An 18,161-nucleotide genomic window follows, 5' to 3' on the forward strand; every position below is an offset into this window, starting at 1 on the left:
GAAATGACAAATAGGTCATTTTATTAGGATCATGTGACAGAAGGGGGGGATTGATTCTTTATTAAAGACAAATTTTAGGGGCCGGCGCCGTGGCTCACTTGGTTAATCCTCTGCCTGCAGCGCTGGCATCCCATATGGGCACCGGGTTCTAGTCCCAGTTGCTCCTCTTCCAGGCCAGCTCTCTGCTGTGGCCCAGGAGGGCAGTGGAGGATGGCCCAAGTGCTTGGGCCCTGCACCCGCATGGGAGACTGGGAAGAAGCACCTGGCTCAAGTCTTCGGATCGGCGCAGTGCTGGCTGTGGTGGCCATTAGGGGAGTGGACCAATGGAGGGAAGATCTTTTTCTTTCTCTCACTGTCTGTAACTCTACCTGTCAAATAAAAAAAAAAAGACAAATTTTAGATTCTAAGTACTAAAAGAAATGCCTGGAGAAGGTGTTTAAGCTAATGGCTAACACCTGCCCTTTTTGGGGCTGGCACTGTGGCACAGTGAGCTAGCTTGCCATCTTCAATGCCCACATCCCGTATCAGAGTGCCTGTTTGAATCCCAGCTGCTCTGCTTCCGACCCCGCTCCCTGCTAATGCACCTGGGAAAGCAGCAGAGGATGGCCCCTGGCACCCACGTGAGAGATCTGGATGGAGCACCGGGTTCCTGGATTCCGGACAGCCCTGGCCATTTCAGCCTTGCGGAGAGTGAACCAGAAGATGGAAGATCTCTCTTTGTCTCCCCTTCAAATAAATAAATAAATCTTCAGGGAAAAAACAAACAAACAAGCAAACAGACATCCACATTGGAGCGCTGGGTTTGATCCTTGGCTGCAGCTCCACCTCCTGCCAACCTAGGAGTTGGGTTCTTGTCCCCCACGCGGGCGCCCTGGGTTGTGTTTGCAGCTTCTGGTCCTGCCCCCAGACCAGCCTCGGTCATTGTGTGCAGCTGGGGAATGACCTTGTGGGTGAGACCTCTCTTTCCCTATTTCTCTTTCTCAAGTACATAAAAAATATATTTTTTTATTTGACAGATAGAGTTAGACAGTGAGAGAGAGAGACAGAGAGAAAGGTCTTCCTTCCATTGGTTCACCCCCCAAATGGCTGCTACGGCTGGAGCTATGCCGATCCTAAGCCAGGAGCCAGGTGCTTCTCCTGGTCTCCCATGCGGGTGCAGGGCCCAAGCACTTGGGCCATCCTCCACTGCACTCCCGGGCCACAGCAGAGAGCTGGACTGGAAGAGGAGCAACCGGGACTAGAACGCAGCACCCATATGGGATGCTGACGCCGAAAGCGGAGGATTAACCTAGTGAGCCACGGCACTGGTCCCATAAAAATAATTTTTAAAATTACAAAAAATAGGAAAGAAATGCCTCAGAGGGGATATTCAGAGTGACACAGCCACGTGTAGTGCCGGGAGCTTCGGCCCAGGCGACACGGCCTCTGGACACACGCTGGGGCTCATGGAGCAGGATATTCAGTGTGCCCGGGCGGGCAGAGGAGCGGACCGGCTGCAGCTCCAGCTTGGGGCCTGGCCGCGGTGAATCCTCTGGTCGGTGGGCACGTTTCCTGAACTCAAATGAGTTCAGGAATGATGACGCCTGAAGCCAGGGCCTGGCACCGACCGTGCTTAGCCCGGGTCTGGGGGTCTGGAGGGACCCGTTTCTTTTCCCATTGCTTCTGCCCTGCCAGCCTCACTGGGGGGTGGCAGGTGTCCGGGGAAGGCGTGGGGAAGAAGGCACTGCACGCGTCAATCTCCTCCCTCCCCAGAGGCACGTCCAGGAGCTGCCCCAGCCCGGCACTGGGCCTGGCACCGCCAATGCACAGGCAGCAAGACATGGGCAGTCCTTGAGTCCAAGGGGCTCAAAACCCGAAGGCAAGCAGAGCAATCACAGAGCTGTAGTTTTCCTGGCAGGGAAAGCTTGCAGGTGCACAGCCACGAGGCCAGAGGACCCGGTCCCTTCTGAGAACTGAGTGCAGCGTGTGGTGTTGTTGAAGCACAGAGTGCATCAGTAGGGGGCCGGTGCTGTGGTGTAGCGGGTAAAAGCCTCCTCCTGCAGTGCCAGCATCCCGTATGGGTGCTGGTTCCAGATCTGGCTGCTCCACTTCCGATCCAGCTCTCTGCTGTGGCCTGGGAGAGCGGTGGAGGACGGCTCAAGTCCTTGGGCCCCTGCACCCACGTGGGAGACCTGGAGGAAGCTCCTGGATCCTGGCTTTGGATTGGCGCGGCTCCAGCTGATGCAGCCAATTGTGGAATGAACCAGAGGATGGAAGACTCTCTCTGCCTCTCCTCTGTGTGTGTAACTCTTTCAAATAAATAAATAAATATTTTAAAAAAGAGAATGCATTAGTAGGTGGTGGCGGCAGTGGTGGGGAGATTGAGCAACTGAAGCAGTGGCTTTGCAAATAAGGCTTAGAACCAGCGAGAGACTCTGCTGCCCTTTCAGATGCCACCTCCTCCAGGAAGCCTTCCCTGACCCCATGAGCACCTTGTCCTGTTGCAGCCCTCGTCTTGTGCTGTGATTCTGGTCACAAGTCCGTGAAGGGCATCTGCTCCTTCTTATCTTGGCTACAGCCTGCCTGGCCCAGGGTAGGGCCCCCGAGAATGAATGGGGCCGGACTCTGGAAGTCTCGTGGGGGCTGCCTGTCTGCTTGGAGGCCAAGCTTTAGAGAGGTTTAGAGGCGCCATGGGGGCCGGGCTGTGAGCTTTTAACACACTTCGAGAGGCTTCGCAGAGTCCGGGAGCTTGCCTCGTCTGCCATCTGAGAGCCGTCAGGACAGGAAAGCGAGGCTCCTTCTGGTTTTGGCCCAGAGTGGGAGCACAGGAGGCAGAAATGCGCAGTCCCTGCGTGGGAGGGGCCGCGATGCTTGGCCTCTGGCCGGCGGGAGCACAGGCTTCCATTGTTCCGCCCCATCCTCCCTCCCCTGGCTGAGCCCTGGGCTTGGGAGGGCTGGCAGCCCAGCGTGGGAGAAGGGCTGGGGCTTAAGGCTCCCTCAAAGGCGAGACCCGTGTGAGAGTGGACACGCGGAAGGAGTGAGGAGCCCAGCCTCTCACCTATGCCCTGGGCTTTGCAGATGGGTTGTTGTTTGTTTTTTAAAGATTTATTATTTATTTACTTGAAAGGCAGAGTTACAGAGAGGCAGAGGCAGAGAGAGAGAGGTCTTCCATCCACTGGTTCACTCCTTAAACATCTGCAAGGGCTGGAGCTGGGCCAATCCGAAGCCAGAAGCCAGGAGCTTCCTCCGGGTCTCCCACATGAGTGCAGGGGCCCAAGGACTTGGGCCATCTTCTACTGCTTTCTCAGGCCATAGCAGAGAGCTGGAAGTGGAGCAGCCAGGACTCGAACAGGTGCCATTACAGGATGCCAGCATTGCAGGTGGCGGCTTTACCTGCTACGCCACAGTGCCAGCCCATGGGTTGGTGTTGCGACATAACTTAACCCGTCCTGACCTACACAATCTTCATTTGATAGACAAGGAAGCTGGAGCATGGAGAAATAAAGGGACTTGATTAAAATGATGCAGCTGTAACAAACCCAGGCTCGGCAGACTCCAGACCTGAGCCACTTGTCTGCGAGACCACCACAATGATTTTGACCTTGAGTGGAGGTCTCTGTCTTCTGAGGCCACCACCAGGCTGGCCACTCTTTAGGAAGAAACTCCAAGTACATGAGGTCATTGTTCAGTGTGGCCACTAGAGGGCAGCTGAGTTCAGGCTGTGCTTACTGGGCAGGCGGTGTCCACTTAAGCCGCCCAACACTGGAGAGAGCTGGGAGCAGAGGCAGCCTCAGCCCTAGCTCTGGATGCCTGGCAGGCAGCAGGGTGGAGAAAGTCCAGGTCTTCTGCTAGAAGACACCACGTGGGGTTCTGGTCCCCATAGAAGAGGCAGCTGAGGCCCAGAGGGGCAAGTGATCTGACAGAGCCACTCAGTGAGTTGTTGGCTGACGTGGGCAGAGAGGGGCTGGTGTGCAAGCATAGCAGCTAAGCTGCCACCTGTGACGCAGGCATCCCCTGAGGGCACCGGTTCAAGTCCCAGCTGCTCCACTTCCGATCCAGCTCCCTGCTGATCGTCTGGGAAAAGCAGCAGCAGATGGCTCAAGTGTTTGGGCCCCTGCCACTCATGTGGGTGGGAGACCCACATGAAGCTCCTGGCTCCCGGCTTCGGCCTGGCTCAGCCCTGGCTGTTGCGGGTGTCTGGGGAGTGAACTAGCAGCTGGAGGATCTCTCTCTTCTTTGTCTCTCCATCTCTCTCTAGCTCTGACTTTCAAATAGATAAATAAATCTTTTAAAAATAAGTAACTAAGGTGGGCAGAGAACCAAGGGCCCCTGGATCTCACAGAGGCAGTGCCATCCAGTGGGGGTGAGCCCAGCAAAGCCCCCCACCCCCCGAGTCCCTGTCTGGGTACAACCTGACTACTGCCTTCTCCAACTACTTTGTTTTCTTTCTTCTTCAAGTCAGGCTGGTCCACTGGGCTTCAAACAAGGAGAGAAAGGGGAAGAACTCCAGACAGCTGCCCCGCCCCCTCCAGGGGGACTCCCAGCAGGTTGCCCTGGTAACCAGAACACAGCCAAGCTCAAAAACCTACAGCTTGAAGGAGGGAGAAAGGCTAGGAAGAGGGGAGGGTCCTAGGCCCACATATTCACCGTTCAGTCATTTCGTTCACTCATCCATTGTACAGAAAACTGAGGCTGATTCTTTCCAGGCACTGGGGCCCAGAGAAAAGTAAAACCCAGGCCCTCAGAGCGGTGCTGTCCAAGAGAGCAACCATCCATTAAAAAGCAAGAGAAGGAAAAAATCCAGTTCCTTGGTCGCCTTGTAGTCACCTTTTCAGTGCCTAGCAGGCCGCTGTGGCTACTGTATGGGGCCCAGATCTAGAACTTTTCCATTATCACCGAAAGTTCTATTGGCCGACGCGGCTCCCAAAGCTTGCTCACTGCCGAGCGACGCCCAGGGACATGGAGCAGACCACCCACGGTGTCCTGTGGGGCGCAGCGTCCTCACCAGCAAACAGCAGGTGACAAGGTGAAGACGAAAGGACATGCCAGCCGAAGGCTGAGCCTAGCTCCTGGCTCGGGGTGAGTGCCCCCCGGGAAGTCTCGGTCACCGTCACATGGCTGATACCATAAGGATTGGCTCTCACGGCCATCTTCCCCAGGGCAGGTGAGGGGCTCCTCCCAGCCCGGCATAGTGCTGGGCACATCGGTGACTGTTATCCCTGCCACCATCAGTGTTCCCATGCTGTGACAGAGGCTCCTAGGGCTGTGGGAACACAGGTGAGGGTCCCTGTCCCAGCCTGAGGGCCAGGGTCCGCTGAGAGCATTGCCTGGGCCAGGTTGGGTGGCCTCGTGGGTCTCCTCAATGACAGCCCAGGGCTGGGCCGTCTGCATACCTTCAGGTCTAAGAGTGCAGGTGCAGCTGGAGCTGCAGGGAGCTGGGGCCCAGGGAGTAGCTGTGGAAGGGGGCAGGCCCAAGCCTGGGAACATCTTGGTGGGCAAGAGACCTAACCAGGGCATGAGGGCTTTAGCCGGGCAAGCAGGAGCAAGGCTGGCCCTGGGGCCATCTGAGGGACTCTACGGGAAGTGTGCTGCTTCTTATTGGAGACTTTCTCCGGGGTCAGTCTGGGGGAGACAGGGCAGATCTGGGGGAGGGCAGGCAGCAGGCCGCCCCCTCCTCCAGGTGGCCTTGGCCAGGGCAGCTTAGCCTGGTCCTTCTCAGCCTCCCATGGCTCTTAGGATTCCAGAGGCTCAGAGCAGCCATTCACTGACGCCTACTCCCTGAGAGCCAGCCCCTCCCTGCCTTGTGGCCCAGCCTAGCCCTGCTGCCAGGGATGTGGCCAGTCACACGGGTCAGGAGAGGGCTGGACCTTGAGCCTGAGGATTGTGGCCTGGGGGCCAGGTGGGAGCCCAGGAGGGGACCAGAGGGACACAGTCCATGAGTCGGTCACCATGGTCACATTCAGGGTGCAGAGGAGGTGAGGGCCTGTACTTGCCCCAACGTTCCAGGCCGAGGGCCGAGGACCAAGGACTGAAAACCCCAGGCCCTTTCCTGTTCTCTGATCAAGGTAAGTGGGTGCTCGTGCGTGTGCCGGGGGTAGCAGACAAGCGGTGCGGAGCAGGGCAGCGGCTCAGTGAGGGGTGGCGAGCTGGTGGCGTCAGAACAGACAGGTCCCAGCCACCCCAGCCCCTGGCCTCTCTCTGGGGGTGGATGTTTGTGGTTCTGGGCTGAGTAAATGTGTGTGCTCCTGGGGTCCCGTAGCTGTGACGGAGAGCCGGGCTGCAGGGGTGTGCCAGCTAGGGAGCGGATGGACGGCAGAAAGATCCTGGCTACAAATCCACGGCTAGAGGGCTGAGGGGCTGGGGGTGCCACTGGGAGGGATCCAGATCTACGTCAGGGACTCGGCTCCGAGAGCACCCCCCGCCCCTTCTCTGACATTTGGAACTAACCCCTCCCGCCAGACCTGGCTTGAGACTCCAGGCAGCACGTGCCTGCTATGCTGAGCGCGAGGAAAACAACTCTGGTGCACAGAGTCCACAGCGGGCACTGGCTGGCCGTCCGGGGGTCCCAGAGCCCACCTCAGGGAAAGACCCTTCTGTCCAGCCCACCGGCCACAGTCCCGAGCAGCATCCTCAACACCACTTATCCCCTGCCCACTCCCCGCCTCCAGGCAGCCGTCTGCCTGCTCACCTGCAGTCTTGCCCCCACCAGACACAGCCTGGGAACCACACTGGATTTTCAGGACGGTGCTGCCCTCTCACCTTGGGGCCTTCTCTAACCATCACCCGAGCCCAGGCCCAGCCTCCCTCCTTTGACAGCAGGGCCTGGCTGGTGCCTACCCCAAAGGCTCGCCTCGGTGGTGCCTTGCCCACCTCCTTGCCTGGCACCCCTGGGGACCCGGGGGCAGTGGCTGTGCCTCACGCACTGGACAGGTCTCTTCTCTGAGCCCCATTTCCTCCCCACTTCCCAAGCCCACCTTCCCTGGGGCTCTCGGCTGCTTTGGCGGCAGCCCCAGGCCAGCCCAGGGCTCTTTCCTGGCTCTGGACAGGAGCCCCAGATCCAGACCCTGTTTTCCAGCCAAGTTGGTCATCCCTTGGTCTCTGACCTGATGCCAGAGCCCCTGTCTTGGCTTTGGCTCCTTCTGGAAGAGCTAGGCAGATAGGCGTCCAGTAGTCACTGCTCTCCTCTGGGGTCCCTGGATGTGGATGTGGCCTCCGCAAAGCTCTCCACAGAGAGAGGGGCCACCCTCAGGCCCTGCACAGGGAGAGGTAAACCCACCCCCGAGTTCCCTCATGCTGGAGGAAGCGGCTCAGTGGATGCGTCCATGTACCCCCTGGGTGGCAGCTGGCCAGTGTGTGTGAGGCGTGTGCAGGTCGGCAGCATGTAGAAGATACAAAGGTGCTGCACAATGTGTGCAAAATGGGATTAAAAGATGAGTTTATTTTGGTGTTAGACAAGCTTGCAAACCGTGCATAGTTTTTTGGTGCCCACCGCGGTCAGGAGGGCGAGCGCTGAGACCTCCAGGCCCTAGTGCCTCACTCCTGCCTGGTCCCCTCTCTCTGTTGATTATCTCAGGGGAAGACGAACAGCCTGCATGGACCACAACTTTGCTCCGGCTCCTCCAGAGACACAGCCACAGGGAGCCCCGGGCCCTGGGGCCTCCTTCTCCCACAGCCACATGCTGGGGCACCCCGCCCGCCCCTCCAGGCTCCCTGGAGGGGTATCCCCGCTCCTCCCAGCCCCCAGGAAGACCATCCACCTGGATGCCTTTTCCAAAAGCCACATCCCCCAGACTGCCAGCCGCCTGGGCCCTGCAGCCAGAGCCTGGAGTGTGCCCCTCCAGGAGACTGGTGCTGCCCCAGGGGCCGCCCTGAGCCCCCTGCCTGCCAGCAGCCTTGCTCCCAGGAAGCTCAGCTCCATCTCCTTGACAATCTCTCAGAACAGTCAGGCGAGGTCCCTGGACCCCCTCCTTTCTCACTGGGAGGAGTTGCCCACTCTGAGCCAAGAGGCTGCCACACAGGGAGAAAGCAGGCTGTCCACTCCAGCAGACTCAGCACCCACGAACCTACTGCCAGGGGGCACGGTCCACTCTGAGGGCCCGGGGAACCCGGGCCTGGCCAAGCCCAGCAGGATGCCCACAGTGAAGAGGCCTCTGGTGTGTTCCTACCTGGCCTTACCTTTCCAAACCCAGTTAGTGCAACGCTCACCAAGCCTCGTAGGACCAGGCTGGGAGGGTTCAGGGCGCACTGGAGCTCCCCCAGGAAGAGGTAAGTCCCGGTCCAGGCCTATTCCCAGACCCCAGAGAGGTCTCCAAAGGGCCAGCCCTGTGATGAATTTCTCTTCTTTGGACACAACAAGGCCAGACCTACCCAGACAGCTGGCTGCAATGGCCAAAAACAGACCTACCTTGAATATCAGTTTGGCATCGCAAAACACATCCAGGCTGGACACAGGCACCGAACTCCCTGCTACGGATACCAAGCTGGGCAAAGCCATGACCATGGCTACAGCGGGCAAAACCAAGCCAGGCCCAGCCCTGAATTTGACCACAGTACGGACAACCAAGCCGAGCAAGATTCTGGATCTAAAAACCACGACCCCAGACAAGCTGGGCAAAGCCACCACTACGGCAGCCCCAGCAAAGCCAGATCTGACCACAAGAGGCATATCCCTGGATTTGGCCGTGCCAGATCCAGTCAAACTGGGCCCAACCACAACTGCAGTGGACGTAGTCAGGTTGGGTACACCCTTGACTTTGACCAGAACAAACACAGCCAAGGTGGGCATAGCTCTGAACTCTCTTGCTTTGAACAGAAGCAAGCTCAGCACAGCCATGAGCTCAGTTGTCCCCGTCACCTCATTCCCCGTCTCCCTGGAACCAGCCTCTAGGGAGACCAAACTGGACAGTGTCAAGACCCCTACCACATCAGACCTTGCTACCTTCCCACCAACGAAAAGAAACAGCACTGCACCAGCCCAGGGCCACGGCACAGGGGAGCCTGCCACGAGGGACCTGGCCACAGCACTCCAAGGTAATGCACGGAGCTTGGCGGGGGCTGCCTGGGCTGCCGGCATGGCGGCGGTGGGAGGTGTGTAAGCCCGAAGCCGTATCGCGCCCGGACAGGTTGGGAAAGGAAGGCTGGAGAGTCAGAGATGAGGGGGCAGTGGACAGCAGGGCGGGGGGCTGTCAGAGGCTGGTCGGAGGGAAGCCATCAGAAGCAGGGTTTATGGGGGAGGCTGGAGGAGGGGCAGTTATGCTGAGTCCTGTTAGCTAGCGTTTCCCGTGGTGGTGTCTGTTTCCCGCAGAACTGGCGTAATCAGGTGATCAAGGGGCGAGTCCAGGCTAAAAGCAGACCTCCTGCACGAAATTACAGACTAGCGTTCCCCGAGTGGTGATTTGCCTAGCGGCCGTGGTCACTGCAGCGTTCCTCTGGGTGGGAGAGGATGACCTCGTCTGAGACCCCAATCCCTTCCTGCTCAGCCTTTCAGGAATATACTTGTTTAAAAGGCGCCTTGCTTGGGAGTTTCTATTTTTTAGTCCTGAGAGGTGAATCTGAGACTTGTCTATGCAGGAGGCCCACGGAGACCTGGAATGGTCAGCCCAGGGGCTGGGAGTGCACTTGGCCTCCGAGAGGCTGCGGCACGCCTGCAGTCACACCAAAGCCAGTGTGGCTGCGAGCCACGTGGAACCAGATCCTGGGATTCGGATTTGGGCAGCGTCATTCCCAACAGGTGAAAGCCGGAGAGCCTGGGCCCGCGAAGGTGCTTGGAGAGCTCCCAGTCCAACACCTGAGCTGGGCGTGTGGGTGGTCAGGCACCTTCTTATCCTGCACTGCACTCAGGCTGGGGAACTCCACCTCCCTCCGGGGCCTCAGCTCTCTCCTGAGATGCAGAGTGGACAGCCAGTGGCCTGCCGGGTCCCTCTACCCAGGCAGCCCCATCCTTCCTGGACTGCCTCCCACCTGCCCTGCCTGGGGTCAGAGCTGCGGGCCCTGCCCACCCTCTGTCCCCTACCTGGAAGCCTGGGCACCCTCTTCTTCCTCATGGTTCTCCCGCCTTCGTCCCATCCAGCCCGCTGTCAGTGTTGTCCACTTCCCTTCTCAGTACTTGACCATCTGGCTGTCAGTCCCCTGCTCTCATCCCTGGGCTCTTGTGAGGCTGCCACCCCTGTCCCCTGGCGCCCCCCTCCACGCACGGTCCCCAGGGGCTCATGGATTGGATGGCAGCTCTTTCGACTGAGCACTGGTTGGCCAGCTTGACACCAAGACTGGGGATTTCTCAACCTCTTAGCTCTTTGTCCCTGTCTGGCACTTCCTCTGCTTCAGCTGCCCCTGGGAGCTCCGGCTTGTCCCTGGGCCTCCTCACCTCCGCTGGCTCCTCTTCACAGATGCCCTTCCAGTCTCCTTCCCACCTCCGTTTGCCTACCTTGGCCCTCTCCTCCTCCAAGAAGTCTTCCAGAACCTCCCTCTCCCCAGGGTGCCCACCCGCGTGCACCTACCATACCTGTTTCCACGCCCTATATGAGGTTCAGCTTTGTCCCCTCCACTAGCGCGCACGCCTGCGTACCTGGGGCCTAGCAAGGCTGTCCGCGAACCGTGCCCGAGCGCATAAAAGCTTTTTCTGATGGCTGAAAGGAGTCCCAAGGTTACAGGGGTTCATCATTCTTAACTCGGGGCCCCACAGGCGCCCGTACCCGGGCGTAAGCGCTGGGAGCCCGCGCAGCATCCAACCACCGTGTGACTCACGCGCGCACACGGCCGCCTGCGCTGTCACCGGGCCCTAGTGGCCCCCGCACCGCCCCAGCCCAGGGGGCGAGGGACTGGGAGAGGGCACCTTCTGGGGCTGGGCGCCGCGGGAAGGGGAGGGGCCCTCGGCGGGGCCGGCGGCCGCGCGGGTCACGTGGTGAGGGTGGCAGAGGCGGCGGCGGCGGCGGAGGCATCGGTGCGCGCGGGCAGGAGCGGCGCGGCGCCGAGCGAGCGAGCCGAGGCGAGGTCCGGGGCGGGCGCGGCGGCGCGGGGCGCAGGGGCGGCGCGGCGGGGCAGCGGGGCCGCGGGCCGGGCGGGTGGGCGGAGAGTGCGGAGGGGCGAGGCCCGGCTGCTGGGGCCGCTCGGCCCAGGGGAAGCCCGCGCCCCGCTCAGCCTTGCAGCCCCGCGCCCAGAGCATCTCCCGAGAGGAGCCGAGACAAAGGAGGATTCATGTCCAAAGGTAAGGGCGGCCACGGCGGCTATCGCGGCCAGAGGTGCTACGGGGGGGAGGGCTGCTGCTCCCGGGAGCCCACGCGCCGTGACAGATGCGCGGACGCACGCACACACCTCGAGAGAGACAGTCTGGAAAAAGGCACTCGCGGGAACGCGGAGCGATGCGGAGACCCACGGACACGCAGGCAGGGACCCAGATCCTCCCAGAAAGCCCCACGCTGAAGCTCAGACACACCACGCGCAGGTATCCAGGCCACCTCCAGCCGGAACACAGCCGGGTGCATCGACACGGGAATCCCCTCCCCCCACGCTTAGACAGGCATCAGCTGGTGGTCTCCTAGGGAACTCCTGGGCCTCCAAGGACTGGGATGGGGGAAGGGGTGTCCCAGGGTCCTGTGCGTGGTGTGTCTGTGCTCCTGCGGAGGAAGGAGAAAGGGGAGGCGCTTTTGTGATCCCTTTCTGAGTCCAGCGCTGAAGCCCGGGTGGGCTGCGATTGCCTCTGGGTGTGGGGGTGGGGTCTCAAGGCTGCTGGGGGGCTGGGGACTGGGGAGGCCAGTGGTGGGCCAGGGAGGCAGGTGCTGTCCTGGAAAGGTTCTCTCTCCTCCTACTGCCACCTTCTCAACCGAGGGGTGGGGTCCCTGGGCCAGACAAAGACAAAGCCATTCATTTGCCTGCAAAAGACAGCTCCAGGTCCTTGCTTAGCCCGGGAGTGGAACCGAATCAGGCAACCATGCCTCTTCCTGGAGCACTGATGGGGCAGGTGGCTCCTGGCAGGGGGTGCTGCAGAAGGTCCCCTCCTTTCCGGGCCTCAGGGAGAGCTGGGAGCCTAGGAGGGGCCCTAAGGACCAGCTAGCCAGGATGAGAGACGCCCACCGCATCCTGCTGTGGCCCCATTCTTAGCTTTTCCCACCCTGTGGAGCCTGCCTCCCATCCCTTCCTTTGGGGGAAGGAGGAGGTCTCTCTTAACAGGCCCACCTGGCTTGACCTGGCCCACAGAGCAGCCTTTGCTGCCTAGGGCTCTTCTGCTGTGCTCGGGAAACAGTGTCTGAGGGAGGAGAAAGGGGCTTTCATTCATTCACTCACCCATTCATTCATTCATCACTCACTTGGGCCAAGTGCCTGCGGTGTGCTGGCTACCTTGGGTAAGACGCGGCTCCTGCCCTACAGCAGGGTGGGAACTAGCATATATTCAGTGCCGTGTTTCTGCTCACGATTTCGTATGGTCTTCACAGCAACCCAGCAGGGTGAGCAGTCTCCCCACTTTTCCTAGGAGAAAAACTGAGGCTCACAGGATCACCCGGCTGGGATTCAAACCTGGGTCAGCTGCCTGGCTGAGATTGCCCTGCCGGGACTGGGGCAGCTGTAGAACCTGACTCTACAACAGCGTGGTTCTTTGCTCTGGCGGCCTCGGAGTGCTTGTCAGGCACCCTTGCCAGACCGTGGGTGCCCGGGGCCCCAGCCTCGTTTAGCACGGAAGTGTCCTTGGCTGGAGCATGTCCTCAACAGCTACCCTGTACAGTGGCCCAGATGGGATGGAATGAGTGGATGAATGAGCGGATGCGGCGAGCACCAGCGTAAGCCACCATGGCCCGAGGCTGCACAGAAGACAAGCATCCTTGTCAGAGGGGAACGCCGATAGTAGGAGTTGGCCAGGGACTGGAGGGGGCCCAGGGTCTTCCAGCAAAGCTGTGGTACACGGCTGAAGCAAAGTTGCAGTACTGGTGGCTGTTGCTAGCATGTGAGAGGCATGTAATTGGCATGTGGCTGGGAGGGGGCCACCTTGCCAGCAGGTGCACTGTACAGTGCACAGTGAGTGCTGATATGTGCCCATGCCCTGGGCCTGCAGCAGGCCTCCTTTGGGTCCTAGAAGCGGCCCAGGGATCTGTAGGTCTCCTCGTGCGCCAGGGTCTGTTTTGGGAATGCTCTTTGGGGATTCTGTGGTTGACAGGCTAGGGCTGAGTAGGCCGTAGCAAGGATACTTGCACTGTAAGCCCCCATCGGGAAGCACAAGACTCACTTTCTGGGTCTCTGAACTGGGGATAAGACCGCCCCTCCTCCCCAGGTGAGGCTCAGCTGTAGAGTCGGGCGGGTGGGAATTGAAAAGGGCCCGCCTGCCTGTGTGAGCAGCTGGGTAGCAGAAATGGGGCACGACCCCCAGCGCAGGTGTGCTGAGCAGGGCCGTGTACCACGTGCGGGAGGAGCGGCGCAGGGGCGGGCTGCTGAGAGTCAGCTGCTGCAGAGCTGAGCCAGTCTCGCTGCTGCCTGGAGCCGCCTGGCTGGCAACAGCTTCCTGGGAAGCGACAGGGAGCCACGCCAGGCCCCGGGGAGGTCCCAGGCTTTTGTTGGATTTGGCTGTGCCTGTGAGTGACCCGGGACAGACGTTTTGCCGGTACTGGTGCAAGGACCAGATGGCGGGGGTCCAAGAGCAGAGTCCTGGCGGGGTTCGGGGGGTAGGGAGGGAGGCCCTCCCCTCCCCTCTCCTCCTGCCCATCTGCTGCTCCATCCTGCAAGGCTGGGGCTCTGCAGGGCGGTCATCACGAGCCGTAGGATTCTAGAATCGCAAAGCGAGGAGGGTGCAAAGCTGGGAGGCATCCTCAGAGACCATGGAGTCCAATAACTATGCCTGGGAAATTAGCGTTCGGGGCGTTTCCCTTTGGCAAGTGCCTTCCCGTACGCCGGTGAGCTTGAAAGGGGCACGGGGAAGAGGGTCTGGGACTGCGAGGTACTGACATCCGTGCTTCTGAGCCTCATCTCTGCTGTGGCGCGCTGCAGATCTCACCCTTCTATAGAGTGGGGTGGGCACAGAGAGGGGCAGGTGGTCCTCCCAAGTCCACAGAGCGGACAAGTAGCAGAGCGAGAGACAGAAAAACAGGCAGAAAGAGCTCTCAACCTTCGGTTCTCTCCCCCAAATGCCTGAGATGGCAGAGGCTGGACCAGACCAGAACCTGGAGCCTGGAACTCAGTCCAGGTCTCCGATGTGTGGAGCAGGAACTCAGCCATGTAAACTTCACCTGCTGCCTCGCAGTGTCTGCATTAGCAGGAAGCTGGGGTAAGGAGCTGGACCCAGCCCCTCCCAGATGGGATCCGGGCATCTTAACTGCCAGACCAAACTCCTTTCCTGGAGCCAGGCTCTGTCTGCTTCACCCCATTTTATGGCTGTGAAAATGGGGTGCCCTATTTGGAGGCTACCTGGTGGGCGGTGGCCTGGCTGTGAACATGGTCTGCCAGACCCAGAGGTGTTTGTCTCCCCACACTGGGGAAGGGCTGTCTCCTCAGCCTCTCTTCTCTGTGTCATCCTAGGCAAGTGACTGCCCTCATGTGGGTCTCAACCCCACCCCCACTGGCCCCACAGATTCAAAACCCTGGCTAGGAGGGTGTCTGGGGCTCCTCCAGACACAGACACCCCAACTTTGCAGCTCATGGAACACAGGGGGTACAGAGGCTGGGAGAGGGGAGTGAGACTTACTCTGCTGAGGTCTGTGACAGTCACTCCACGGCATCCAGGATTTCAAAGGGTCCTTGCCCTGTCCCCGGGAGACAGGACTCACATCTGAATGACCTCAGACGTCTCTGAGCCTGGAGGTTCTCAGTGGGCAGATGTTGCCCCCCAGGGGATCTTTGCTGCTGGCTAGAGATGTTTTTGGTTGTCCCAAATAGGCTGCTCCTGGCATCTGGTAGGGACCAGGGATGCCACTGAGAATCCTGTGATGCCAGGAGAGTGTCCCCACACCCAGAGAATTATCCACAAGTCAGTAGAGCCCAGGTGGGAAGCCCTGGGCTCGGCACACGGGTACAGTGGTGATGTGTATTTGAAAGGATGTGCCCAGTACCCGGCAAGCCTGTACTCGTGCCGGTTTCTGCATCTGCCCTGCGCTCTGTCTTGGGCAAGTCCTCTCCCCTCCAGCCTCAGTCTGTTCATCAGTGACATGAGGGTCCCTTCCAGTCCCAACTCTGTATGATTCTGGTAACTGTGGCTGCCACGTGCCCCCTGCTCTCCCCTCAACTCCGCATACCCTCCCACCTTGCTTTGCAGGGCTCCCTGAGACCAGGACGGACACAGCCATGTCAGAGCTGGTGCCTGAGCCCAGGCCTAAGCCGGCAGTGCCCATGAAGCCGGTCAGCATCAACTCCAACCTGCTGGGCTACATCGGCATCGACACCATCATTGAGCAGATGCGCAAGAAGACCATGAAGACCGGTTTTGACTTCAACATCATGGTCGTGGGTACGAGAGGCCACGGGGTCGCTGGTGGGCCTGGTGCCAGGTGGCACCAAGGACCCTGTTTCTTTGCCCCAAACGGCCTTGGCCCTGCCTTCTTGAGGGTTGGTTCTTTGTAGGAAGAAGAGTGTCTTGGGCTGATCACAGAATCTGGCCCCCGGCCCTCAGGGCTGGCTGACGCAGGGGGCAGCCTTGGGAGGGCAGCCGGGGCCCGTCTCCAGCTGGGTGTCCACAGGCAGCCGCCTCCCACTCTGAGCCTGCGGAGCCTGGGAGAATTATCAGGGTCCTTTCTTACCTCCAGGAGCTGGTGGGAGGGTTGGATGGGGGGCAGTGTCTGATTTTCGTAGCGCTTTACGGCTTCGAGAGAATCCCCAGGGATTTGGTCACTGAGTTCTGCACTGGCTCAGGAGGGGCCCTTTTCCCAGCTGCAGTGAGGTGTTCACTCCCTTACCTCCCAATCTGATCAACCTTCAAATCTGTCTGTCTTGTAACTGTCTCTGAGCCCACCCCATTCTCTGCCCCCGCCACCTCCCTCGGCAGAGTGAGGTCTCACAACTGCATTGCCATGGCCACCTGGCTCTTCTGCCCAGAATGCTGGCCACTCTGAGTTATGGAGCATGAGCCAGTGTGTAAAGGATCCAGACTGTCCGGCTATAAACAACGCTGTCTGGGCTCCACAGTGTGCTCCGCGACATAGTTGGTTTACGTCTGGTACAAACTTTCTTTTTTAAAAAGATTTATTTTATCTATTTGAAAGTCAGAGAGAATCTTCTATTTGCTAATTCACTCGCAAATGGCTGGAACAGCTAGGGCTGGGCCAGGCCAAAGCCAGGAGCCAGGAGCTTCTTCCAGGTCTCCCATGTGGGGGCAGGGGCCCAGGCATTTGGACCATCCTCTGCTGCTTTCCCAGGTGCATTAGTAGGGAGTTGGATCAGAAGTGGAGCAGCCAGGACACAAACCAGCACCCATATAGGATTCTGGCATTGCAGGTGGCGACTTAGCCCATTATCCCACAATACTAGCCCTGGTACAAACTTTTTATCTAAAAGTCAGTTCAAGAACAATAGCAAATGGCTCTTGGACCCTGGCAGGTCCACTTGGAGTGGCACCAACCCTCCTCCTCCTCTGCCTCCTTTCTTCTCCTGTCCATTGTCCATCAGTGACCGGATAATCTTTCCAACTTAGAAAATGCTTCTCTCAACCTGCTCAAAACCCATCAATAACTCTTCTTTAGCCTCAGGATAAGGTTAGACTCTAATGTGGTCCCCTACCTCTCCAACTCATCTTTTTTTTTTAAGATTTATTTATTTGAAAGATAGAGTTACAAAGAGAGGGGAAGAGACAGAGAATTTCATTTGCTGCTTCACTACCCAGATGGCTGCAACAGCCGGAGCTGGGCCAGGTTGAAGCCAGGTCTCCTACATGGGTAACAAGGGCCCATGTACTTGGGCCATCTTCAGCTGCTTTCCCAGGCACATTAGCAGGGAGCTGGATGGGAAATGGAGCAGCCGGAACACGAACTGGCATCCGTATGGGCTGACGGTGTGGCAGGCAGCAGCTTAACCTCTATGCCAAAATTCCGGCCCCTCATTTCTCTCTCTCTCTCTCTCTCTCTCTCTCTCTCTCTCTCTCTCTTTCTCTCTCTTTTAAGTATTAACTTATTTGAGGGGTGAGAGGAGAGAGAGGGAGGGAAGGAGAGGGAGGGAGGCTGGCTCTCATTTGCTGGTTCACTCCCCAGATCCCTCCTAATGCCAACCCTCCATTAGCAGGAAGCTGGAACTGGGAGTGGAGCCAGGATTTGAACCCAGAGACCCTGGTTCCACAACACTGGCCGCTTGTCCTTTTTCTAATACAAGAATGCTCCAGAGCAGTGCTCCGAGACTTTCCTGCACACGTGATTCACCCGGGAGGCCGGTTAGGCTGCAGCCCCTGAACCGCAGGCCTGGCTGGGGCCTTCTGCTGCTCTGCACTGGCAGGCTTTTTCACGCGATTCCGTGCGCATTCAGTTGTGAGAAGCACTGCTCAGACCTGTGGTGTGCAAATGCATTTTAGCTGTGGGACTCCTGGAAGTGAGCTCTCTGCAGGACTGCATGCATCACACAGGGGTGCAGGGAGCCATGAGAAGGAATTGGAGGAGTCTGTGGCCCTGCCGCTGACCCCCTCTTCCCAGGTATGCATGGAGGGGCCACATGGTGGTGCAGTGGGTGAAGCCATATCTTGTGACATTGGCATCCCCCATCAGAGCACTGGTTTGAGTCTCAGCTGCTCTGCTTCCCACCCAGCTCCCTGCTAGTGCACCTGCGGAGACGACAGAAGATGGTCTAAGTACCTGGCCCCTGCCACCCACATGGCAAATCCAAATGGAGTTCTGTGCTCCTGGGTTTGGCCTGGACCGGCCCTTGCCATTGTAGCCATCAGGGGCATGAACCAGTGGATGGAAGATCACTTTCTCTCTCTCCCTTTCTCTCTCTAGCAATATGCCTTTCAAAACAAATAAGTAGAATTTTTTAAAAGTTCATGGAAAATGGAATTAAAAGATAAGTTATGGGGCTGGTGCTGTGGCACAGCGGGTTAATACCCTGGCCTGAAGCACTGGCATCCCATGTGGGTGCCGTTTCTAGTCCTGGCTGCTGCTCTTCCGATCAAGCTCTCTGCTATGGCCTGGGAGGGCAGTAGAGGATGGCCCAAGTCCTTGGGCTCCTGCACCCATGTGGGAGACCTGGAGGAAGCTCCTGGCTTCGGATTGGCACAGCTCCAGCCATTGTGG

General features: G+C 59.0%; 1 protein-coding gene and 1 long non-coding RNA gene across 8 annotated transcripts in view; one reads left to right on the top strand and one right to left on the bottom strand.

Annotated features, from left to right (window-relative positions):
* LOC127487679 (uncharacterized) lies at positions 1-4,825 on the bottom strand. The gene is made up of 3 exons (XR_007914727.2): positions 4,392-4,825; positions 585-726; positions 1-368 (listed from the first exon to the last, which is right to left on the bottom strand). It is a non-coding gene; the product is annotated as an uncharacterized lncRNA (long non-coding RNA).
* SEPTIN3 (septin 3) overlaps positions 4,762-18,161 on the top strand; it is a 25,442-nt gene continuing 12,042 nt past the window's right edge. For 2 of the 7 annotated variants that reach the window (XM_008275153.4, XM_008275154.4), the window contains exons 1-4: positions 4,762-5,058; positions 5,943-6,044; positions 7,553-9,009; positions 15,209-15,400. In XM_008275153.4, the coding sequence (XP_008273375.2) occupies positions 7,572-9,009; positions 15,209-15,400 (1,630 nt within the window). In that variant the 5' untranslated portion in view covers positions 4,762-5,058; positions 5,943-6,044; positions 7,553-7,571. Of the gene's footprint in view, positions 5,144-5,942; positions 6,045-7,552; positions 9,010-9,283; positions 11,183-11,291; positions 11,420-15,208; positions 15,401-18,161 lie in introns of those variants that run through there. The other 5 variants (XM_051834016.2, XM_008275155.4, XM_008275156.4 and 2 more) reach the window with 5 other exon arrangements.

Source organism: Oryctolagus cuniculus, chromosome 11, assembly GCF_964237555.1.
Source record: "Oryctolagus cuniculus chromosome 11, mOryCun1.1, whole genome shotgun sequence".
Lineage (NCBI taxonomy): Eukaryota > Metazoa > Chordata > Mammalia > Lagomorpha > Leporidae > Oryctolagus > Oryctolagus cuniculus.